This window comes from Mirounga leonina, unplaced genomic scaffold (genome assembly GCF_011800145.1).
Source record: "Mirounga leonina isolate KUSES-001 unplaced genomic scaffold, KU_Mleo_1.0 Mir_154, whole genome shotgun sequence".
NCBI lineage: Eukaryota > Metazoa > Chordata > Mammalia > Carnivora > Phocidae > Mirounga > Mirounga leonina.
This window is the reverse complement of record NW_023270389.1, coordinates 2,404,087-2,425,125: the sequence shown is the minus strand read 5'-3', so window position 1 is coordinate 2,425,125 and position 21,039 is coordinate 2,404,087. Positions and strand designations below refer to the sequence as shown.

The 21,039-nt window shown below is 64.2% G+C and overlaps 1 protein-coding gene across 1 annotated transcript; it reads right to left on the bottom strand.

The window, feature by feature from the left end:
* Positions 1-165: 165 nt before the first annotated feature.
* PEAR1 (platelet endothelial aggregation receptor 1) lies at positions 166-19,415 on the bottom strand. The gene is made up of 24 exons (XM_035009839.1): positions 16,965-19,415; positions 12,060-12,156; positions 10,614-10,753; positions 9,856-9,960; positions 9,422-9,522; positions 8,638-8,730; positions 8,162-8,405; positions 7,358-7,475; positions 7,056-7,192; positions 6,772-6,984; positions 6,341-6,515; positions 6,146-6,266; positions 5,275-5,438; positions 5,078-5,180; positions 4,797-4,943; positions 4,482-4,607; positions 3,478-3,606; positions 3,250-3,378; positions 2,886-3,098; positions 2,599-2,687; positions 2,353-2,488; positions 2,135-2,209; positions 1,797-2,045; positions 166-1,372 (listed from the first exon to the last, which is right to left on the bottom strand). Exons 3-24 carry the CDS (start codon positions 10,709-10,711, stop codon positions 1,221-1,223), a joined length of 3,117 nt encoding a protein of 1,038 aa, XP_034865730.1. The 5' UTR covers positions 10,712-10,753; positions 12,060-12,156; positions 16,965-19,415; the 3' UTR covers positions 166-1,220.
* Between the last annotated feature and the right edge of the window lie 1,624 nt (positions 19,416-21,039).

Sequence of the window (21,039 nt, the reverse complement as noted above, 5' to 3'; positions counted from 1 at the left end):
CCCAGCACCTGCCGGCCTTGAGCCTTTGTGCGGCGGCCCTGTAGACGGGCGGCTCCTCCTCGGGAAGCGGGACTTTCGCGGGCTGTGAGCTCAGAGCGCGCCGTTCGCCCGCACCTGAGCACCTACTAACACTTAATCCCTGGTACTTTCAGCTCACTCAGCCACTCAGCCTTTTGGGGAACGTTTATTGAGAGCCTACTGTGTGCCAAGGGGAACCAGTGTTGAGTACAATACATGGTAACTGCCTTGGGGGACCCCGCAGTCTGGTGGGGGAGGCAGAGATTAATCAAACGATCACATGAAGAAACAACACATTCCAGAGAGAGCTGGTACCCTGAGGGCCTTCTCCAGGCATCCGGTGAATGCACACAGCTGTAATCCGTGCCAAGCAAGAGGGGCACTTCCATGGAGAGAGGATGTGAAGGACAAACAGCAGTGAACAGGTGAGTGAAAGAGAAGAGGACGGATGTGCAAAGTCCCTGTGGTAGGAAGAAGTGTGGCCGGTAGGACCTGGAGCCCAGGGTGACTGGAACGGAGTGACAGTGAACACAGTTCCAGCTGAGGCTGAAGAGATAGGCCAGGCCAGCAGAGCCCCTAAGGCCTCTGACAGTTTTGACTCTGGCCCCAGAGCCATGGGGCGCCCATGAAGACTTTCAGATGGAGGTCAGGTAACCACCTCGTATTCTGAGCAGTGGGTTGGAGCACGTACCAAGTGGATGCAGGGAGGCCAGTGAGGCTATTGCTAGAGTTAACTGGTTTGGGCTGCCTCTCGACTACACAGTGAGTGCCCCAGGACAGGCTGTGGGCCTCGAAGCCCTCTGAAGCTATACACACACACACACACACACACACACACACGGAGCCCAGCCTGGGAGTACACAGAAAAGGAACCCAATGTACATTTTTGACATTAATCTGAAATCAGACTTTTCTAGCAACATTCATCCCACCAGTTTATGCACAAGGGCCCTGGGGCCTTGGGGAGCAGCAGGTTGGAACATGGACGAAAGGGAACGCGGGCTTCCTGCTGACCACGGTGTCCCGCGCTGGAAGCTGGGAGCCAGGCCCTGTCCCCTCCACATTCACTTCCTCTAGTAAACGTGCTCATATTCGCGGTCTGCCGGTCCTCTCCCTGCTCCTGGCAGGGTCCAGCAGGCTCTGTCCCCAACCTCGGGCAGCAAAGAACAGGCATGCTGGTGCCCACATGCCGTCCTGACCCTTCAGCGGTCCTGGCGCCGGAGCGGGGGTGATGGGGGGTGCCGTACTGGAGGCAAGTCATAGTGTCCCGGGATGTGGCTGTTCTTGGGTGAGTCGTAGTGGCCAGGGGGCAGGCCCGGAGGCAGTGGGAGCTGGGAGCCCACAGAGTCTCGGTCTGGGGACAGAGAGGGGACAGGATGGGGGGTGGCTCCTCCCTCCTCTTCCTGACCGCAGCCTCTCCTGCCCACAGCCAGATGGATGTGTGTCCCTCCTCTGCTGCCAGTGACCTCCTCCGAGGCCACCCTGACCTTGTCACCAACCTTGTTCCCCTCTTTCCTAGGTACCAACTCCACAAGTCAGGTGCTGTGCGACCCCCATTTCAAATCCTCAGCCCTGTGAGGTAGGCCCACTGCTCACGGGCTCTGAGAGGCAAGGTGATTTCCCAAACATCGTGCCTGGAGTGAGCCCAAGTCCGAGCCCATAGTCCATGCTCTTGCTGCCACGCCATGCCACCCCTGCTCTCTCTCCCTCTGACCCTTCCTTCCCCCTCCCTGTCCTGGCCGCCCGTCAGCCCTGCCCCAGCGGAGAGGGGGGCTCACCATAGGTCAGAGGGCTGGGCTGTTCATAGGCGCCACTGTCTCTCTGTGGCTGGGGGCGGCGCCACCTCTGGCTGTCCCAGAGCTGAGCGGGCTGCCTGGGGGGGGACCCTGAGGGAGGGCCTTTCATCTCCACGTAGCTGCTCTCCCGGGGGCTCCCTAGGAGGCTGGGCAGGTCCCGGATGGTGGCGTAGGGGTTTTCGCTGCTCAGGGAAGCCAGGCTGGCCCCCAGCCCCTCCTCAGAGATGGGCCCTAAGGACAGAGGGAGGAAGTCAGGCTCCGTGGGGCCCTGGCTCCTAGCGCCCAGCTCAGCCCGCTCCCTCGCCGCTCTCTGCCCATGCCTTTGCTAGAGAACGGGCCTGGGCCACCATGGCTGCTGCAGCTGGGGCTGTAGCTTCGGTCCAGGCGGCCGCTACCTGAGCAGGAGGGAGAGGAGGGGGGCAGTGACCGGTCAGGCTCCCACCTCCTCTGGAACTGGAGCCTCCCACGCTCAGATGGAGCGGGATGCCAGGCTGCACACGGCCACCCCAACCAAAGGCCTCAGTCTCCAGGCTCCTACCCCTGTCCAGAGGCCCTGGTGGGGGCTCCCGGCGGTGCTTCCAGTCAGCAGGCAGAGTGCTGTGGTTATCCAGGCCATGCGCACCCCCTGGCCGCTCGGGGACCTGGAGGCTGGCAAACAGCTGACTGCCTGGAACCTAATGGGGGGAGGGGGCGTGGGATAGGGAGAGTAGCATGTCAGGATGGAGCCTCCCAGAGAACCAAGTCTGTGCCCACCCCTCTGCAGCGCCCCCCCGCCGGCACTGACCTTGTTAGGGGGCGGGAGGTTCGGGGAGCACTGTGACAGGGTGTGGTAGCTGGGGTTGGAGTAGTAGTGACTGTAGCTTGGGGGGACATCTGCATGGACAGACACAGGCGCGTGGTGACCTAGCCGGTCAGACAGAGGCCCCGGCCCAGGAGAGCTGCTCTGTCCCAGCAGGTCAGTAACCAGCCTCTCTGACCTCGCCTCTCCCCTCCAGCGCCCCACTTCCCATCTTCCAGGTCCGGAGTGGGGACACAGGAGCCTTGCCCCCCCACACCCCCAGGCTGGCTCACCTGGCATGACGTACTCGGAGCTGTCCAGGCGCCCGCCGCTGTAGGCCACCGTCAGGTGTTGATGTTCCTTGCCTTTTTGCCAATGGCGGTAGCCAATGAACAGCGCCAGCAGGGCCACCACCAGGGACCCCAGCACTGCGATGCCAATCACTGCCCCCAGCGAGTTATAGGTCACCGGAGAGGTAGGCATCATGGTGAAGGGCTCCTGGTTTCCTAGGGGGACAGGGTGGCCACTCGGCACGTCTTGGTTCTGCTGCTACGCAAGGGGCGCACGCACAGGAGAGGCCCCAGTAGAGAGACCGGGAGTATGAGGGGTCTGGGTCCTGGTGCCCTGGGGACAACGGGGCCCTAGAGAAGAACTCACCAATCCTGCAGGGGGCACCGCTGTCCTCTGGGGGACACACACAGGCCCCAGTCTCCGGGTGGCACCTCTCTCCAGGACTGCATTGGCATGGCTGGGAGCAGTTGGCTCCGAACGTCCCGGGAGAGCAGCCTGGGAGGGAGGCAAGGAGGCGGGTGGGGCGAGGGGCCAAAAGCTGCAGTCTCCTCCTTGGGCTGGGGGGCGGGGCATGAGTCCCCCTTCTGTGGGTACCTTCCAAGCAGAGGTGTCCCGTCCAGCCTGGGGGGCAGAAACAACTCCCATCCTGGGGGTGGCAAGTGCCTCCATGGCGGCACTGGCAGGGCTGGGCACAGTTGGCTCCCCAGTGTCCTAGAGGGCATGCTGCAGGGGACAAATGGCTGTCTGGCAGGGCAAGGCCGGCCCCCGCTGGACGAATGCCCCGCCCCCAGCCTCATTGAATCTGCTCAGCCTTGGTCTCCCTGGGACACCAAGGTTTTGAACCAGAGCTGCCCACGGATGACTCATAGATGTTTATCACATGCCCAGCTGCCCACTTGAACCTGCGCTTGGTTATCTAATAGCCATATCGAGATGGGGTGCCCAGGGCCAGACAAGCAAAGGGCACCATTACTACCCTGTATTGCTTAGCTCTGGATTCTTTTTTTCTCTTTAACCTAAGACAGAAGTAAGCGTCCATACTATTTGAGGTATAATTTCTGTGTGCCTGACATTAGCAAATAATTGTAACGGTAGCCGGCACCGAATTCTGTGGGGACCCTCCACTCCCTCACGCCCCTCGACCGCCGCCCCTGAGCCCGCACCCAGCTTCTTCTGGGTCTCCGCTTCTCATTTCTCCTTTCTAACACTTGCTGTACTTTGTTTTTTGGACTAATCTGTTCCGTGATGTTCTTTATATATTTATGGGGGGAAGAAGCCACATATAAATAAATATAAATTGAAAACCTCAGAAGCAAAGAAAGAACACGTCCAAAACCAAGCTTAGGGGTCCCCCCATGCCCGGACAATAATGCCCTTCCCAGGCCGCCCTGCAGAGGGGCCAGGGGACTTGTCTTCTGCAAGTCTCGAGCTGCAGCCCGAGCATCTGGGTCATTATATAGCGTCCGTATTCTTTATATAAACTACTGAATCAAAGTGGGCCGGGAGGCTTTCACACGCGGGAGCGGCGGCACCGAAGCCTCTGGTCCTCAGCCCAGCTCTCAGCACGCATGCGCTCTCGCACACAAGCCGCCACATACGCTGGGAGCAATCAGGGCCTGTCCAGCCGGCCAGACAGTAGCAGGTCCCGTCCGAGGGGTGGCAGGAGGAGTGGTTGGCACACTTGCAGGGCACACAGCGTTTGCCATAGCGGCCGGGCTGGCAGGCTGGGGGAAAGAGGCCGGTGGTGACTGGGGGCAGGGACCACCCCTCGCTCAGCCCTGGACCCCACTAGCTCCCTCCCTCCCTCCTTCCCACTGCAGAAGACACCAAGAGGGGCAGCGGGGGGCTTCTGGCATCTGACATTGCCCTGCACCCTCCTGCTGGTGAGCGGGGGCAAGGAGAGGGAGCCTCACATCTCTGGCAGGAGGGGCCTCGGAATCCGGGGGCGCACACGCAATTGCCGTTCTCGGGGACGCAGGTGCCCCCATTCTTGCAGGTACAGCTCTTACTACAGTTGGCTCCCCAGAAGCCGTCAGGGCAGGGCAGGTGGCAGCGGGTCCCTGTAGGACAGAGTGTAGGGTGAGCCTGGCCGGCACCCCCCCCCCACATCCACAGGGGCTCTTCTGGACACTTCTCCTGTGGGATCCATCCCCCAGCTCTGGGGGGCCTGGGGCCGGGACACCTCGATGCTCACCCGTCCAGCCGGCCTGGCACCGGCAGTGTCCACGAACAGGGTCGCAGCCGTCAGAGTGGTCACACTCACAGCGGCTGGCACAGCCTTCACCAAACTGCCCCTTCTTGGAGAGGGAGTGGAGGGCGGGGCAGGCCAGTCAGCTGGGGGGGTCGCTATGACCCGCCCTCCCCTGGGCAGACAGGCTGTTGAGCACTTACCGGGCAGGGGAGCTGGCAGTGGGCCCCGTGCCACCCAGGGGTGCAGGTACAGGCTCCAGTTTGGGGGCTGCAGGCTGCCTCGTGGGCACACTGGCAGCTAGCATTGCAACCAAAGCCCCAGGTTCCAGGCGAGCAGGGCACGGAGCAGTTACCACGCTGCCAACCTGGAAGAGGGGCCCCGCAGAGAGGCATGGGGATCCGGCCCCCCTCCCGAGCAAGCACACACGCGGCATCAGCTGTGCCAGGCTCTGTGCCGCGACCTGGGGGTGGGGGTGCGGGTGCTCGTGGCCCACGCAGGAGGCAAGCATGTACACGGTAACACGCTCGGGGGCTGCCAGTGGTGCACCGCTCCCCTCTGGGGCCTGCCTCTCCTGCAGAATGGGGGGGCTTGGCAGCAAATCCCAAACCAGGTAACTAAATGCACAGATCATGTGTAAGACTACAGGGAGGAGTGGGGACTGGAGACCGGAGGTGGGTTACACATCACCCAGGGCCAGCCAAATACAACACATCCGCGTCAGAACGCAGCCTAAAGGTTGCCAACGGGCCACCCGGCTGGATCTCAGAAGCCCTTCCTGGCCCTGCCAGTGCGTGGTTCTAGATGACTGAGGGCGAGGGATGCTCGCCCGAGACGTGCCTTCTGACCTGGGCCTTTAAGCACAAGTAGGATTTTTGTGGCTGAAGAAAAGCAAAGTGGATTTTCCAGGAAGGAAGTAGCCTGGCTACTTTCCCACCGTCCAGCCGCTGCCTGCGGGCTCCGCCCTCACCCTGCAGCCTCCACCCCGCCCGGGGCCCGCCCCCACCCTTGGGCCCGCCTTCTCCCCGTGGCCCCGCCCCAAGTCGCCCCTCCCCGGAGGCCCCGCCCCATTACCCTCCTTGCAGAGGCAGGCGCCGTCGACGGGCGAGCAGGAGATGGCGTGGTCGCAGGAGCAGCGCGCCTTGCAGTCGACTCCATAGGTGTCGGGGGGGCAGAGGCTGGCGCAGTGCGGGCCCTGAAGGCGGGGGGGCTGTGAGGGGGCGGCCCGGCCCCTCCGCCTCGCCCCCCCGGGTCCGCGCCGCGCCTCACCGTGTAGCCGGGCGCGCACCGGCACAGGCCGCTGTCGGGCTGGCACGCGCCGCCGTGGAGGCAGAGGCAGTGCTCCTGGCAGCCGGGCCCGTGCGTGTCCTGCGGGCAGCTCTCGTTGCAGTGCAGGCCGGCCCAGCCCGGCAGGCACGAGCACTCCCCGCTCATCGGGTGGCAGCTGCGGCGGGAGCGGGCGGCGCCGTCGGACGGGGTCCGCGCGCGCTCCCCGGGCTCCCGGCCCCTCGCGCGGCGGGCGCGGGGCTTCGCCGAACCGCGGGACCGTTCCGAGCGCGCCCCCGCCCCCTCCCCCGCCCCGAGGCCCCTCCCTCCCCCTCCTGTGACACCTGTCCCGCCCTCGGGCCGGCCTCCGCGGCTTCAGCACCCAAGTCCTCCCCCACTGGCGTCCGAGCCTTGAGCGCGCTCCCGCGGCACACCTGAGGCTGTGTTCCGGGTCGCAGGTGCAGGGCTCCTGGCAGCTGAGGCCGTAGAGGCCGTCGGGGCAGAGGCGCTCGGTGCAGCGGTCGCCGGTGAAGCCGTGTTCGCACAGACACGCGCCGTTGGCCGGGAAGCAGCGCGCGCCCTGGGCGCAGTCGCACGTCTCGGCACAGTCCTGGCCGAAGCGGCCCACGGGGCACTCCTCACGGCACCTGGGGGCCTGCCCAGTGAGCCTGGCGGCGCCCGTCCCCTCGCCGCTCCCGCCCTCGCCAAAGCCACTCACCGATCCCCCGTGTAGCCCGGAGCGCAGCGACACTGGCCAGTGAATCGGTCACACAGGCCACCATTGTGACAGTGGCACTCTTGGGAGCAGTTAGGTCCGTGGAAGCCCTCTGGGCAGGGCAGGGAGCAGATGGTGCCCTGGAGAGGTGGAAGATGGACAGCCCCTCCCCATGGGCACAGGACCCCTTGATACCCCCATACCTCAAACCCCTGCAGGGTCCACAGAGCCCACCCCCTTCACACACTTCCTCCTCCCAGCCCCGCAGAGAAGCACCCCATCGGCTCAGGCCCCACCCTTCCTACCATCCAACCAGGTGGGCAGCTGCAGGAGTCCTGGGAGGCCTGGTAGACACCCCCATTGTGGCAGGGATAGGTGCTGGGGCAGAAGCCAACGGTGCCCGGGAGACAGGACGTCTCACAGCTGCTGGGCAAAGCGGCGAGGTCAGGGTGGGCGCCAGCAGCACCAGCCGCCCCTTTGCCTCCAAGGGCTGGCCCCCTGCCCCCTGGCTCCCTGAGGTCAAGGAGCAAATCCTGACCTCAGAGCTCAGTGTGGCATCCAGTTGTCGGGTGCCACCCGCCTTCCCTGTCGGGGACAGGAGGAGTCAGAAAGGAAAGGTTTCCGGACCAGACACGGTGGGGACAGCCAGCACCCCAGATGGGCGTGTGCCCCTTCCACTCTGCTCCTGCTCTTGCGGGGGGAGGGGCTGCAACTGCCTGCCAGTTTTTCTGCCCCAGAGGGCTCCCCTCTGGAGCTGCTCTGTGAGGCCCGGTGCATCTCTACCTAGTGCGTCTCCCCCCGCTTGGCCCCGCACCTCCTTTCGACAGGCTTCTCTGGGACCGTGTCAGCCCCACTTTGCGACGCCCGCCCACACACGTGCAGGTTCATCTGCACAGCGAGCCTTCCGGGAGCATGATACTGTTGCCATCTGAGACAGGGAACAGCTCACGACGACTCCGCGACTGGCTCGGGGTTGCTCAACTCGCCAGGGGCAGAGCTGGGACGAGGACCTCGGCCTCTCCGTTCTGTCCCATTTGGGACCAAGTCCGAGTCCCCTCCTATCCCCACGTGTGCCCATGTGGTCCTGTGTCTGCGACCCCGTTATGCACCTGGGCCCCATTCTCCCTGGGGGGCAGAAGCAGGCTCCGGTCCGGGGGTCGCAGGGCGCTCCGTGGCACTGGCAGGGTAACTGACAGGCAGGACCGTACTGGCCGGAGGGGCAGGGCTGGAGGCAGCGTGGGGGCTGCAGGCCGGAGGGGCAGAAGCAGGCTCCACTCTTGGGGTCACAGGAGCTGCTGTTCCCGCAGTGGCAGGGCTTGTCACACTGAGGCCCCCACATGCCTGGGGCACACGCTGCAGGATGAGGAGGGGAGAAGGGGGTCACCGGGGGTCTCCCCCCCAACGTCCACTCAGTCCCCGGCTCTGTGTCCCAGCCTGCCCCCCACACCCGTGCCCCGTGCCACACCTCAGAAAAGGCAGCTGGCCGCCGTGGGGCTCTGGGGCGCCTGTCCTAGGGGACTAAGCACCCGTGCGCGGTCAGGAGGGTGCAGCCCGTCCCGCGCCCCCGCAGCCGCCCGGCACTCACCACTGGAGCAGTCACCACTCCGCCAGCCCTGCGCGCACTGGCACCGATCGGGAGCCACACAGTGGCCGTGGACGCACTCCTGGACGCAGAGCGCTGCGCAGAGATGGAGGGAGTGAGGGACGCCTCCCCTGCCCCCACCCACCTTTCCTCCTCCGAAGCCAGCCGGGCCCTGGGGGCCTGGCCCTCCCAGAGCAGCACTTCTGCCTCGGAGAAGCGGCCACAGAAGACAGGGCCAGCAACCCAGGCCAGAACTTGACAAAGGCTCCGATTCCAGGCTCCCCAGCCCCTCAGTGCGACTTCTCCAAGCACCAGGCTGGGAAAACAGAGAGGGGCTCCCGGGCGGGACCAGACTTGGCTGTGTGCAGAGAGCGGGCGGCCGGCGGGGAGTGGGTCGCGCTGGGTAGGAGTCTCTATGGGATGAGGGAAGGGGGAGAGAGGCAGAGCAGGCTCCTGTCGGGGGTCTCGGGGCATGGGGGGCCGGGCAGGAGAGCCTGGGCAGTGACAAGTCAAAGACAGACAGCAACAGACAGACAGGGATGGGAAGAGACAGAGACTCAGTGACAGAGAGACACGAAGGCAGCCCCGAGACAGACAGACAGAGACAGAGATGCTCAAACACAGGGAGAGAAGCGCAGGGAGAAACATGGGGTCAGCCAGGACAGAGGAGGCTAGTGGCAGCTGCTGGGGGAGGGGGCGAGGACAAGCCCCGAGGGGGCAGGGAAGCGGGCGCTGGGCCCTCCCTCTCCCCCTCCCTCTCCCCCTCCCTGGCCCCACCCAGACTCACGGACACAGGTGCCCCGGCTCTCGTAGAAGCCCACACAGCACCGCAGACGCTTGCGGTGCTCTGTCCTCACCACCTGGCGGTACACCGGCCTGTAGACGACCCTAGGGGACCCCGAAGGTGGCCCTCAGTGCCCCCTGCTGAGGCCGGCCACCCCACCACCGTGTGGCACCACCCTGTGGCACCACCGTGTGGCACTGGGGAATCCGGGCAAGGCTCACCACTCCAGGCAGGGTGGGGGGCACAAAAGGAGCATTCCCTCACTGGCCCCCCAACCCCCCCACACACACACACGCACACAGGCCCACACAAGCCCCCCCACCCCTTGAGTGCTTCCTCGGCACTCCAACGTTTCCGAGAAGAGAATGAGGCTGTGGAGGCCCAGGGCCCGTTGAGGCAGCACGCAGCCCACGGCAGGGGGACGGGGGGGCACTCACGTGGGCTGGGGGCAGCTGTGGGGGCTCTCCCAGGGCCGGTCGCAGGGCTCCGAGGGGAGCAGGCTGAAGGGGCGGGAGTGGGACTCCTTGGTGGTGGTGGTGAAGCTGCAGGACAGGGATGGGGCCAGGGCTCAGTGTTGGGGGGAGGCCTGGCTGCCCCAGGGCACTCTGGAAGCAGAGGTATGAGGGCTTGGCCATTCTGAGGAATGCTGCCCCAACATGGGGGTTTGCTCCCCCAAGCCTAGGAGGAATGCCTATCCTGGCCCCCTCCGTTTGGAGGGGTCCTCCCAGAGTTGGAATATTCCTGGGACACCCCCCATCATTGCCCCCTCCTCGCCCTATTGGACCAGAGCATTCCATTTCTCCCTCCTCCTCCTCCCTACAGGGGAGATTGAGCTAGAATTGATTGCTGGGCGCAGCTGATGGAGATGGATGAAGCATTTCTGGCCAAACCCCAACCTGGGCCTCGTTCCCCAACCCTGTCCCCTTTGCTCCCCCGGAACCAGGCCCCCTGCTTGCTCCATCGTGAATGGCTCCCACCCTGTGCTCTGTCCTGCAGCCAGCTTCCCACAGGGACCAGGGGACAGGGATGAGGAAGGGACAGGGTCAGAGGTAGCCCATGCAGGGGAGGAGAGAGAGCAGGGGCAGAATCAGGAGGGATGGGGGGGAGCTGGGGAGAGGCAGGGAGGCAGGGAAGGAGAGGGAGAGGAGACCCCATAGACAGTAGGGGAGCTGGGGAAGCAGCAAGGGCCCCTTACCTTTCCCAGAAGCTGCAGGTGTTGGGGTCGTTGGGGTTGAGGGCTCCAGCCAGCCCCAGGCCCAGGGCCAGAAGGAGGGAGCACAGAGGGGGTAGCATTGCGAGGCCAGGCGCTGGGGCAGGTGACGGGCCACCGAGTATCTGCAGGGACCACAAGGGGGTGTGCAGAATACCCGAGGCTGCCGTCATGGGAGGGCTCTGCTCCCAAGGTCGCATCCCTGACCAGGTGGCTGTTCCCTCTGCCTGGCCGTCCTCCCTCCGTTCTTCTCCTGAGTCCTCACCTCTTAAAGTCTCCCCGAAGTGACACCTCTCCTTCCCTGCAGACTGCCCCCACCCCTCCCAGCACCATTCTCTCACACAGGGCCCAGGGCCTCTAGAGGCGGGGCTCCTGCCCTGGATCTCTGAGCCCTGGCCACCCCCTGCCCAGGGCACAGGGATGCTGGTGTGGAGGTGGGAAGCTGGAGCCAGTGGGGAAATCATGCCGGAGGCCCACCAGGGCTCCGCTGGAGGAAGAATTTCCAGGCACAGCAGCCTGTCATGGAACCGGCCACTCGAAGGGGAGCTTCCTGTCACTGCATGCATGCAGGCGGAGGCCAAAACCCCTCTGATGCAGCTGGGGGCCGGCGGCTAAGAGGGCTGGGAGTAGGGCCGGTCCGGGTGACCTTGAAGGAGGCCCCTCCTAACCACTGGTGTCTGGTGCATGTCCACGGGCTTCCGGGAGCCAACAGTGCCCGGCCAGAGAGGACACATTAGGAGCCTGAAATCACGCTGGCTCGGGGGGGATTATTGACACCAGGGACACTGCCAAACACCACAAACCAGGGACAACCCCATCCCCACCCCACCAGCAGCGCACCACTGCCCCCAAGTCCCAGGGCTACGGCCCCCAGGCCGGCCTCAGATGTAAGCGGCCCCCAGCTCCCTCCGACCACCGCCTCAGCCATCTGGAAGCAGCTCCTCTCGGCCTCTTCCTCCGCCCTGGCCTCGCCCAGGCGGGTGGGGAGCCGGTCAGGACCTCAGCAGGGCTCAGGAGGGGCTGAGCTCCTGAGTACCCACCCCCGCAGTCCGAGTCAGATTGTGTTCCATGCTCCTAAAACTTGCCCTGCCTCCCGGCTCCCTGCCTCCCTGAGGCGCCCACATCTGCTTATAATTTTCCCTGAGAAGAGAGAAAGGTCGCGGTTGCTGGCCCCTTCCCCCCCTGAGTATCTCTGGAATGCCTGCTGCCTGGCCCCACCCCACGCCCCCCACCCACACACTCCCAGGGCCCCCCAGCCGCTCTCAGCCCTCCAAGTCGAGGGAAAGAGATGCGCCCCGACTTAACCCCATGTCACCCTCTGCTGCCCCCCTGCGGGATGACCGGGGGCCCTGTCACAGCTCCCCCAGGGCATGCGTCCACCACTGGCCTCCTTGGTGCTCCTCCCCCACCCTCAGTCCTCGGGGCACTCACCAGGCACCCTGTGGTCTGAGAAACTCGCAGGAGCCAGGGGTAGGGCCTGGGGGGCCTGGCAGTGTCCTGGGGGATCCCAGCGCTCAGGATATGGAGCCTGAAAACAGGAAATCAAGCCTGGCTGGTGTGTGCGTGTGTGGGGGAGGGCAGCAGGGAGTGGGGTCATGGGCTCCCTGCTCCCCAACCCTGAACTCAGAGGGTGGGATGCAGGGGACAGGGCCAGCGGCTTATCTCCTGAGCTGAGCACACAGGCCCTGTCTGAAGGGGTGAGGGGGAGACTCAGCCTGTCCTCAGAGAGCCAGGCCTCAGTCGTAAATGTCTGTCCCGGGGGGCAAACCCCCCACCGCAACCTCTGCATCCCCCCCATCCCCCTCCCAAACAGACTTGGCTCCTTTTGCCACCATCCCCAAACTATCCCCTCCACCCCTGCCCTGCACGGGCCGCTTTCCCAGGTCCAGGCCTGCCTCCAGGGCCCACCCTGTGGGCTCCCAGGTGACCTCGTCCCCGCGGGGCCTCCCTTGGCTGCGCCCTGGCAGGATCCTGAGCCTTCACACACCTCCCACCTCCACCCTGTGTTCACACTGCCCTCTGCCTGGGCCCTCAGCTGTCCTCAGACTGGGGCTCGGTCTGAAGGGATCCAGATCCAGATCGCCACCCTGCACCCCCCTCTCCTGGACCCATGTCCCCAGAGCGTGAGGCTGTGGGGGGGCACACACCCCACAGCAGGAAGGACCTGCGGCAGGGCCAGGGGCCTTCACATCAGCCCCTTCCACCAGTCACTGCCCCCCAAACCAACGTCTAGAGGAAATGGTTCACCTGCGGGCTTCAGGAGGTGGGCAGGGGAGCATTAGGAGGGCTCCAACCCCCATCCCAGGGTTGACCTTGATAACGGGTGATCAGGGGCTGGAGGGGTGGGGGATTCTCCTTTCCCAAAGGGCCTCGGGCTCCCAGAGTACACAGGGGCCCAGTGGGTCAGGAGCAGGGCTGGAAGTGGGGTCGGTGAGACCAGTGGGTGGTCCGCAGGGAGGGGAGAGGTGGAGAGGTGGGATGAGGATCCCGGCAGGGAGGGGCAGCGTTTGGCCTGGCCGACCTCAGCCCCTGAGGAGGGGGACCCCAGGCCAGGCCAGGAGCCCAGAGCCCCAGCCTGGCCCCCCAGCTTGTCTCCATCTGAGACTTTGTCCCCTACGGGCTGGGGAACCTGAGGCCCTGGTCCTGTCCCTCCCCAACACCCCCAGGCCCACCAGCACCGGGGCCCACATGCCTACACTCCCCCCCACCCCGGTTTTAAATCAGCAGCTCTGGCTCCCAATCCGCACTCACAGAGGGCGCCCCAATCCCCCTCACCGTAGGCTCCTGCCTGACACCTTCCCTTCCAAGAACGCTCAGGTGGCCCAGGCATCCTTTACTGTGTGGAGGAAGGTGGGGAGCCACGCCATTTCCCAGGTCTCATGTCAGGCTGCCCTCGGTCCCCCACGGGAGGCAGCACTGTTTGACAGGTGAGAGCACTGGCAGGAGTAAGCACCCTGCCCCGGGCCACAGAGCCCGCCGGGATCCAAACCCAGACTGCTGGCACGAGGTCCCGGTGGTTCCCATCAATGCAGCCCAGGCGGGGAATCCCAGGGGCTTTGCATCTCTCTGTAACAGTCTCAGTTATGCAGAGGGGGAGCCGGAAGGGGGCGGACAGGAGAAGGGGGGGCCCCCCCGCCACAGAACACACCAGAGGCGTGGGAACGGGGATATGTTTGCAGTCAAGAATGAGTGGAGCTTCTCTCCTCCACCTCGAGATGCAAGGCAGCTGGGCCCCTGGCCAGGCCCCGAGTCGCCAGGCCGGAGTGGAGCACGGCCTCCCCCAGCCCTGCCCCGGGGGCCTCCAGGCCCACACGCAGCTGGCCCCAGCCCTTCTTCCGCTCAGCCTGATTCCCTCCGGTGGGGAGCCCCTGTTCTTCTGCTGCCCCAGCCCCCTTAGCAGGAGGGAAAAGAGTCTGGGTCTTCGGGAGGGGGCAGAGCTCCTGGTGGACAGGAGGTGATCATCGTTTTGGTAGGAGGCGAGAGCAGGAGGGCCTTCCCCGCCGGCTCCCCTCCCCAACTCTTCTCTGGGAGGGGGACAGCGGAGGACAGCCTCTGAGCTGGGCAACGAATCACAGTTCTCAGCCCCCCTCTGTAAAAGGGGGTGCTAGCTGCAGAGCTGTCCTGCACATCAACACAGGAGTTAATACAGATGAAGTGCTGCGAGATCCCTAACATGCTCAATTCACGTTCGTGTCTCCCCACCTCCCACACCCTGTCCCCATCCCCACTGCCCTTGGCCCTGTCATACCCTTTGGGTATTAATTCCAAGAAAAGCTGTTTCTTGGTTTTTTCTGAAGAACCCCCAGGATGATCCGGGAATGGGGCCTTAGCTGCTGACACAGAGGAGGGAAATGGGGGTGGGAGGGGGCCAGCCCCCCCACAAAACCTGATCCCTCAGAACAATGGGCTGCCCGCCAGGTACATCTTCAAGCCAAAGCAGGTTGCTGAGACAGGACGCCTGGCTTCTGCTGCCCCCAGCCCCCAGCCTGAGCGCCAATCCCTGGCGCCCCCAGCCCCTTCTCCCATCTCTCTGTGTCCCCCTCCCATCGCAGAGTCCAGAGGTCCTAGTACTTAACAAGGCATGTCACCTGAGCCCTGTAAGCCTCGATTCCCCTCTGTAAAATGGGAGAGTGGCCCCCACAGCTCGCGGGGTGCAGTGGGGGTTGAACCGCTAGGGCCGGTAACCACCCTGGAGCAGAGCCTCAGACCAGAAGCTGCTCTGCAGTGTGCGGGGGCACAGACAGAACCCCCCAAGTTCTAGGCTCTTGGCCTCTTCCTTTTGTTTTTGTTCTGTTCCTCATCAAAAACTCTCTGCTTTCTGGCAACTGGGGGGCTCAGTCGGTGGAGCGTCCGACTGGGCTCAGGTCACGATCTCACAGTCGTGAGCTCGAGCCCCATGTTAGGCTCACGCTCGGCGCAGAGTCAGCCTCGGATGCTTCCTCCCTCTTCCTCTGCCCCTCTTCTCTCTCTCAAGTAAGAATAAATAAAGTCCTTAAAAAAAAAAAACCTCTCTGCTTTCTGCCTTTTTTGTCTTCATCAGTTTCTTGGTCTGTGTCTTTCTGCCTCTCTCCTTCCTTCCTTTTTTTTTTTTTTAATTTATTTATCTGTTTTGAGAGAGAGAGAGCAGGGCGAGGAGCAGAGGGAGAGAATCTCCAACAGACCCCATGCTGGGCGCAGAGTCCGACATAGGGCTCCATCTCATGGCCCCTGAGATCACGACCTGAGCCAAAATCAAGAGTCGCCACCACCGACTGAGCCACCCAGGCGCCCCTCTTCTTCCTTTCCTCTATCACGGCTGCCAGGCACAGCACGGTTGTGCGGTGCGTTCTCTGCACAAGGGCATCCACCCTCGGCGTGCAGTGGAAGCTCACCAAGCCATGTGTCTCAGCTTAGCCACGGGGGCCTGGCCCCGGGTCTACCTCCCTTGTCTGCGTCTGTTTCTCTGTGCCCTTTCCAAGCCCATCTTGGCCATGGAGACAGGATCACTTAGTCCTCCCCACTCAGCAGTGAGACCCCCACACAGGGATGCACCCCGGCCCCCATGCCACTGAGTCTACACGTGTCCATGCTTGCACACACAGGCACAGAGCCCCGCCTACATCCAGCCAGGCCGCCAGGCACTCCAGGCTTGTCTGCCGGATGGAGGGACAGGAAGCCTGTGTGCTGGCCAGAGGCTGGGCGGGAAGAGGGCAGGGGTGAGGGGCCGGCCTTGTGTTCTCTGTGGCTCAGGAAACAGAAGCTAGAGGGTCCTCAGTCCGACCTGTTTACTCATCAGGAAACAGGGAAACTGCGGGGATTCTGATTCACCGAACGTCTATCGCGTGCCTCCTGGAGGCTGGCGCCAATGCCAGGCCCGCCCGCCACGGCCACGGCCTACATGTGCCGCCGTCTGCCGTCCTCAGTCCCGGGAGGGCCACAGAGGTCTCAGGAAAGCGACTTGCCCGGGGCCAACTGGTGCTCAGCGGCAGCAGCGGGATTAGAATCGGGTTCAAAGAATACAGCACTGGGTGGGGGGGAACCCCCAGGCGACACAGGCCGGGAGGGACTCCCCTTCTGGCCCCCCGCTCCCTGCCACCCCCAGATACCCTCAGAAAGGGCCACTCCTCTCTGGTCACCGCTGCTGTCTGTGGCTCCCCACACCACCACCACAGGAAAGGGCACCAGGAGCCAGGCCGGCCAGCGGTCCCCCCTCCCAGCCCCTTCCAGGACGCCGCCCGGGCCGCACACTTGCCGCATTCCTCCCGGCCTGAGTGCCGGCCTGCAGGCCCCCGTGGCCCAGAGGGGCCCTGGGCCGTTCTCCCTGGGGGCCAGCTCCAACACCTCCCCAGGCCCCAGCCAAAGGGCCAGCACCCGTGTCCCTCCTCTGGGGGCATGTGGGGCCGACCCAGGCCAAGCCAGGAGTCCACAGCCCGTGGAAGCCTTGGGGTCTGCTGGCCTGGTTGGGGCCGGTGTTGGGACTGCAGGTTTGTGCTCTGGCTTCCCCAGCAGGCTGGGCAGCCTCCATCCGTTCCTCTCCGAGGCCATGAGCAGGCTGGGCGCCTGCGCCATGACCATTATGCCTTTATCAAGGTTAGTCTTCCCCACTGGAACAGAGCTCTGTGGGCTCAGGGTGCTTTCCTGCCTTCCTCACCTTCCTCGCTACTGTCCCCGGCCCCGGCCAGCAGGGCATGCAGGGATGCCCGGCCCCCAGGACGTGGCCTCCCCCCCACCTCGGCCCCTCAGGCAGCAGCCCTGGGCCCTCAAACCCAGGACTGGCAAGACGCCGGAAACTGGGGGAGTTCATAGAAAGCCTCCACCCTTATAGAGTGAAAGGCAGCCCCAGACTGCCCTCCTGACCTCCAGCAGGCATTCCTCCAGCGGCCTCTGAGTTCCTAACGGATGAGCGCACAGTCCTGCAAGGCTCTGAGTCACCTGGGGAGGAGGAGGTGTGCCCTCACGGCCTGCACCCTTATCCCGGGCCTCGGGCCTGGGACGCCGCCCCCTCCCTGGCCACCCACACGCTTCCCCCGAAATCAGAGGCACTGGGCCCCTGATGCCCTATGGGGGGGTGGGAGACAGAGAGAGGGGAGGGGACCCAGGAGGCCCCATGTTCCAGAGCCCCCCACATGCCGGTTCCCTCTAGAGACCTCTGTCTTGGCTCGCGTGGGAGAGCTGTATCTCCAGCCCTCGTTAAATGTGGGCCAGATGATTTCTGCTCATTCTCTCCGCAGTCCTGAAAAGTAGGTGCTATTGTGCTTCCCATTCTATAGATATAGAAATATCCCAGAGAAGGTAAACAATCTGCCCCACAGGTCACACAGCCAGGTGAGGGCAGAGCAGGGATGGGGACCCGGAAGCCTGTGCTAACCCTTTACATCCTCCCCCACCCCACGCCCACCCCCATCTTCCCTCTGGTCTTCGGACTCCCCACTCTCCTCTGTCTCCACCCCTTTCTGTTCTTTCCCTGGGTCACTGCTCTGTTTTCCGAAGTCTGCCCTTTCTTCCCTCTGGCTCCTGTTTGCAATGTCACTGTCTCTGTTCTCTTATCTCTCCTTATATCTCCATCTTTGCCTTTCTCTCTCCTTCCTGGTCTCCCCTTCCTCCTGCTGGCCTCTCCGTGCCCGATTATGTGCCAGGCATGGTGCCGACACCTTCCCGAGCTAGGACGGCGGGGCTAGGACTTCGGGGCTAGGACTTCGGGGCTAAGACTTCGAGGCTAGGACTTTGGGGCTAGGACTTCGGGACTAGGACTTCGGGGCTAAGACTTCGGGGCTAGGACTTCAGGGCTAAGACTTCGGGGCTAAGACTTCGGGGCTAGGATTGGGGCTAGGATGGCGGGGCTAGGACTTCAGGGCTAGGACTTCGGGGCTAAGACTTCGGGGCTAGGACTTCGGGGCTAAGACTTCGGGGCTAAGACTTTGGGGCTAGGATTGGGGCTAGGACGGTGGGGCTAGGACTTTGGGGCTGAGACTTCAGGGCTAGAATGGCCGGGCCCTCCTGCGTCCAGGGAGGCTCTTTCTCAGTGTTTCCCAGGCCACGCCAAGGAGAGGCTGGAGAGCACAGCAGCGGCTGCCCTGCCAGACCCCAGCAGCCTGACCCCAGCACCCTCCCCAGCAGCTTGGGGTGGGGGGCAGGCAGACAGCAGTGCAGTGACCTCTGTCTGCCTGGAAAGCCAGTTTCCTCTTCTGGGAAAGTCTGATAGGGAATGGGGTAGGGGAGTGAAGAAAGATGTCAGCCCTGGGTTTCACCTCCCAGTGAGGAGAGGGGGCCAGAGAGGTGAGCCTGGCCTCCCACCCAGCTCCTAGGCGCAGGCAAGGAGGCTGGGTAGACGTGGGGGGCTTCAGACGTGGGAGAGGTGCAGCAGGGGACCGGGGACAGGAAGGCTGCCCCCACACTGGCTCACATGCAAATGCACACAGGCACTAGAGTGTGGAGGGGTGGGCTGGGGTTCAGGGAAGAGCCCCCTGGCCGCACCATCCCCCTGCCCAGGCCCAGCTGAGAGCTGACCCCTTGCCCAGTCCTGCCTGGAGCAGACGTCTGGCCGAGCCTGGGAACCTCGGGCCACCACAAGCTGTTCCCATCCCTGGGGACTGGGGTCACAGCCCAGCCCCGGGAGAGGCCACTCATGCAAGGTCAGGACAGGAGATCGAGGATCCAGCACGGAGGCCAGAGATGGGTAGGGCTGAGGGGTGGCCTTATGAGGGCCCCGGCTCCTGGGGCCGGCCACCCCCACCCCAGCCTTGCCACCGCAAATGATCTGCCCCCCCCCCAAGGCTTTCTGCTGATGCAGACGCGGGACGGGAGACCTGTGGCCAACTTCTCGTGCTCAAAACTGGCAAAGCCAGGGGCGCCAAGGAGCTGTACACCTGGCCGCGTCCCTAGCGCTCCTGCCGGGTCAGGTCAGGTCTTAGCACCCGCGGCAGGAACAATAGCCCCGAGCAGGCGCTGTGCTAAGAGGAGACAAGTTTTTGTTCCCCGGAGCCTCCAACAACCCCACGGGCAGGCACTGTGCTCTGTGAGTCCCCTCTTAGAAAGAGCGACTGAGGCTCAGAGGACCCACGGCCAGGAAGGGGCAGAGTGGAGGTTCGAACTCAAGCGGCCTTGATTCCAGAGTGGGCGCTCTCAAGGCTCCCCTCAGCCTAGTAGAGGACCCGGTACCCGGCTCTCCGGCCGCCCTCCCTCCGCGCCCCCCGCCCCACAAGTCGCTCCGGGGGCCTCGGGAAGAGGCCTCATTTGCATGCCACTTACGTGCTGTCCCCCGGAGAGGGCCACCCCAGTGCCCTCGGCCCCTCCGCGGCCCCCACCCTCACGCAGGAGAACCCCCCATCCGCAGCCCTGCCCCGGGGCAGAGGGGGCGCGGGGCGCGCGGGGGCGCGCAGTCACTCACCTGCCTGGACCCGGGCTGTCGCCGGCCTCGGGTGGGGACCGCCCGGCGGCCAGGAGGGGACGGCGGGGAGGCGGGGCGCGGGGCCCGCGGGGCGGGGCGGGGCAGGAAGGGGGCGGGCCCCGGGCCCCAGCGGGGCAGGAAGTGTGGAGGGGGCACCGGGGAGGACGCGGGAGCTGGGGGAGCCGGGGAAGGGGGCTACGGGCGCCCGGGGCGGGGGATGCCGGGGGCCTGGGGGCTCCGGGGAAGGGCGATTGGGGGAGCCGGGGGCTGGGGTCGCCGGGGGAGGGGGCTGGGGACGGCTGGAGAGGGGGACGCCGGAGGAGGGAGGCGTTGGGAGGCTGAGGGCGCCGGGAGCCGGAGGGAGGTGTTGGGGTGGCAGCCTGCCCTGGAGCGGGGAGGGTGGGGAAGGGGGGTCCCCGGAGCCGGGACCCTCTTGGTTCCGCAGCAGCAGCAGGGCCCCGGGTTGCTCCGCCTCCCGCGCCTCAGCCTTCCAGTCTGCAAAGTGGGGCTGTGACGGGGGCCAAAGAGCCCGTCTGCAGCGGGCACCTTCCCTGGGCGGTCCGGCGACCGCGGGACCCGAGGCGGGCCGCGGCCCAAGGTCCCCTCCTCCGCTCGGGCCAGAGGAGCCCCGGACCCGCGGCGACCCTGGGCCCAGCCTCCACCCCTGCCCGGAGCCCGCCTGCTGCCGGGCGCCACCTGGCGGCCACAGCGCGCACCCGCGCCCCACTCTTGGGGCCTGGGACTGCAAGGTCTCTGAGCGGACACAGACCATTTTTGTGACGAGTACCGTTTGCTTTCATCCTCGCTAGCCCTTCAGGTGGACTGCGTCATTGAATCCTTTTTTTTTTTAAGATTTTTTATTTATTTATTTAACAGAGAGAGACACAGCGAGAGAGGGAGCACAAGCAGGGGGAGTGGGAGAGGGAGAAGCAGGCTTCCCGCCGAGCAGGGAGCCCGATGCGGGGCTCGATTCCAGGACCCCGGGATCATGACCCGAGCCGAAGGCAGGAATCCTTAACTCGAGGTCGGTTTCACTTACAGGATGAGACGGCTGTCCCGCGCGGTTAGGATGCCACTAAGTGGCTTTGCAGTGGTCTGGGCTCCCGCCCCAGGTTGCACCGCCTGCCACAAAAAAAAAAAAGCTACAATAGTTCAGAAAGAGCAAGGCAGGAACACTCCTCCTTGGAGATTTTTTAAACCAACTTTACTGAGGTATGACTGACAAACCATAAAAAACGTATCCACTTAAAAATGTACTGTTCGATGACACTTTTTAAGATTTTTAAAATTATGGCAAAATCTACATAACAAAATTTACCATTTTAACCATTTTAAAGTGTACAGTTCGGTGACATAAATCATCCATATTGTGCAACCACCATCCATCTCCATAACGTTTTCATCACCCCAAACTCGAACTCTGTCCCCATTAAATGCTAACTCCCCACTCCTCCTCTTCCCCCAGCCCCCGGTCACCTCTATTCTACTCTGTGTCTATGGATTCGACTACTCCTGGTACGTGGCAAAAGTGGAATCATACAATAG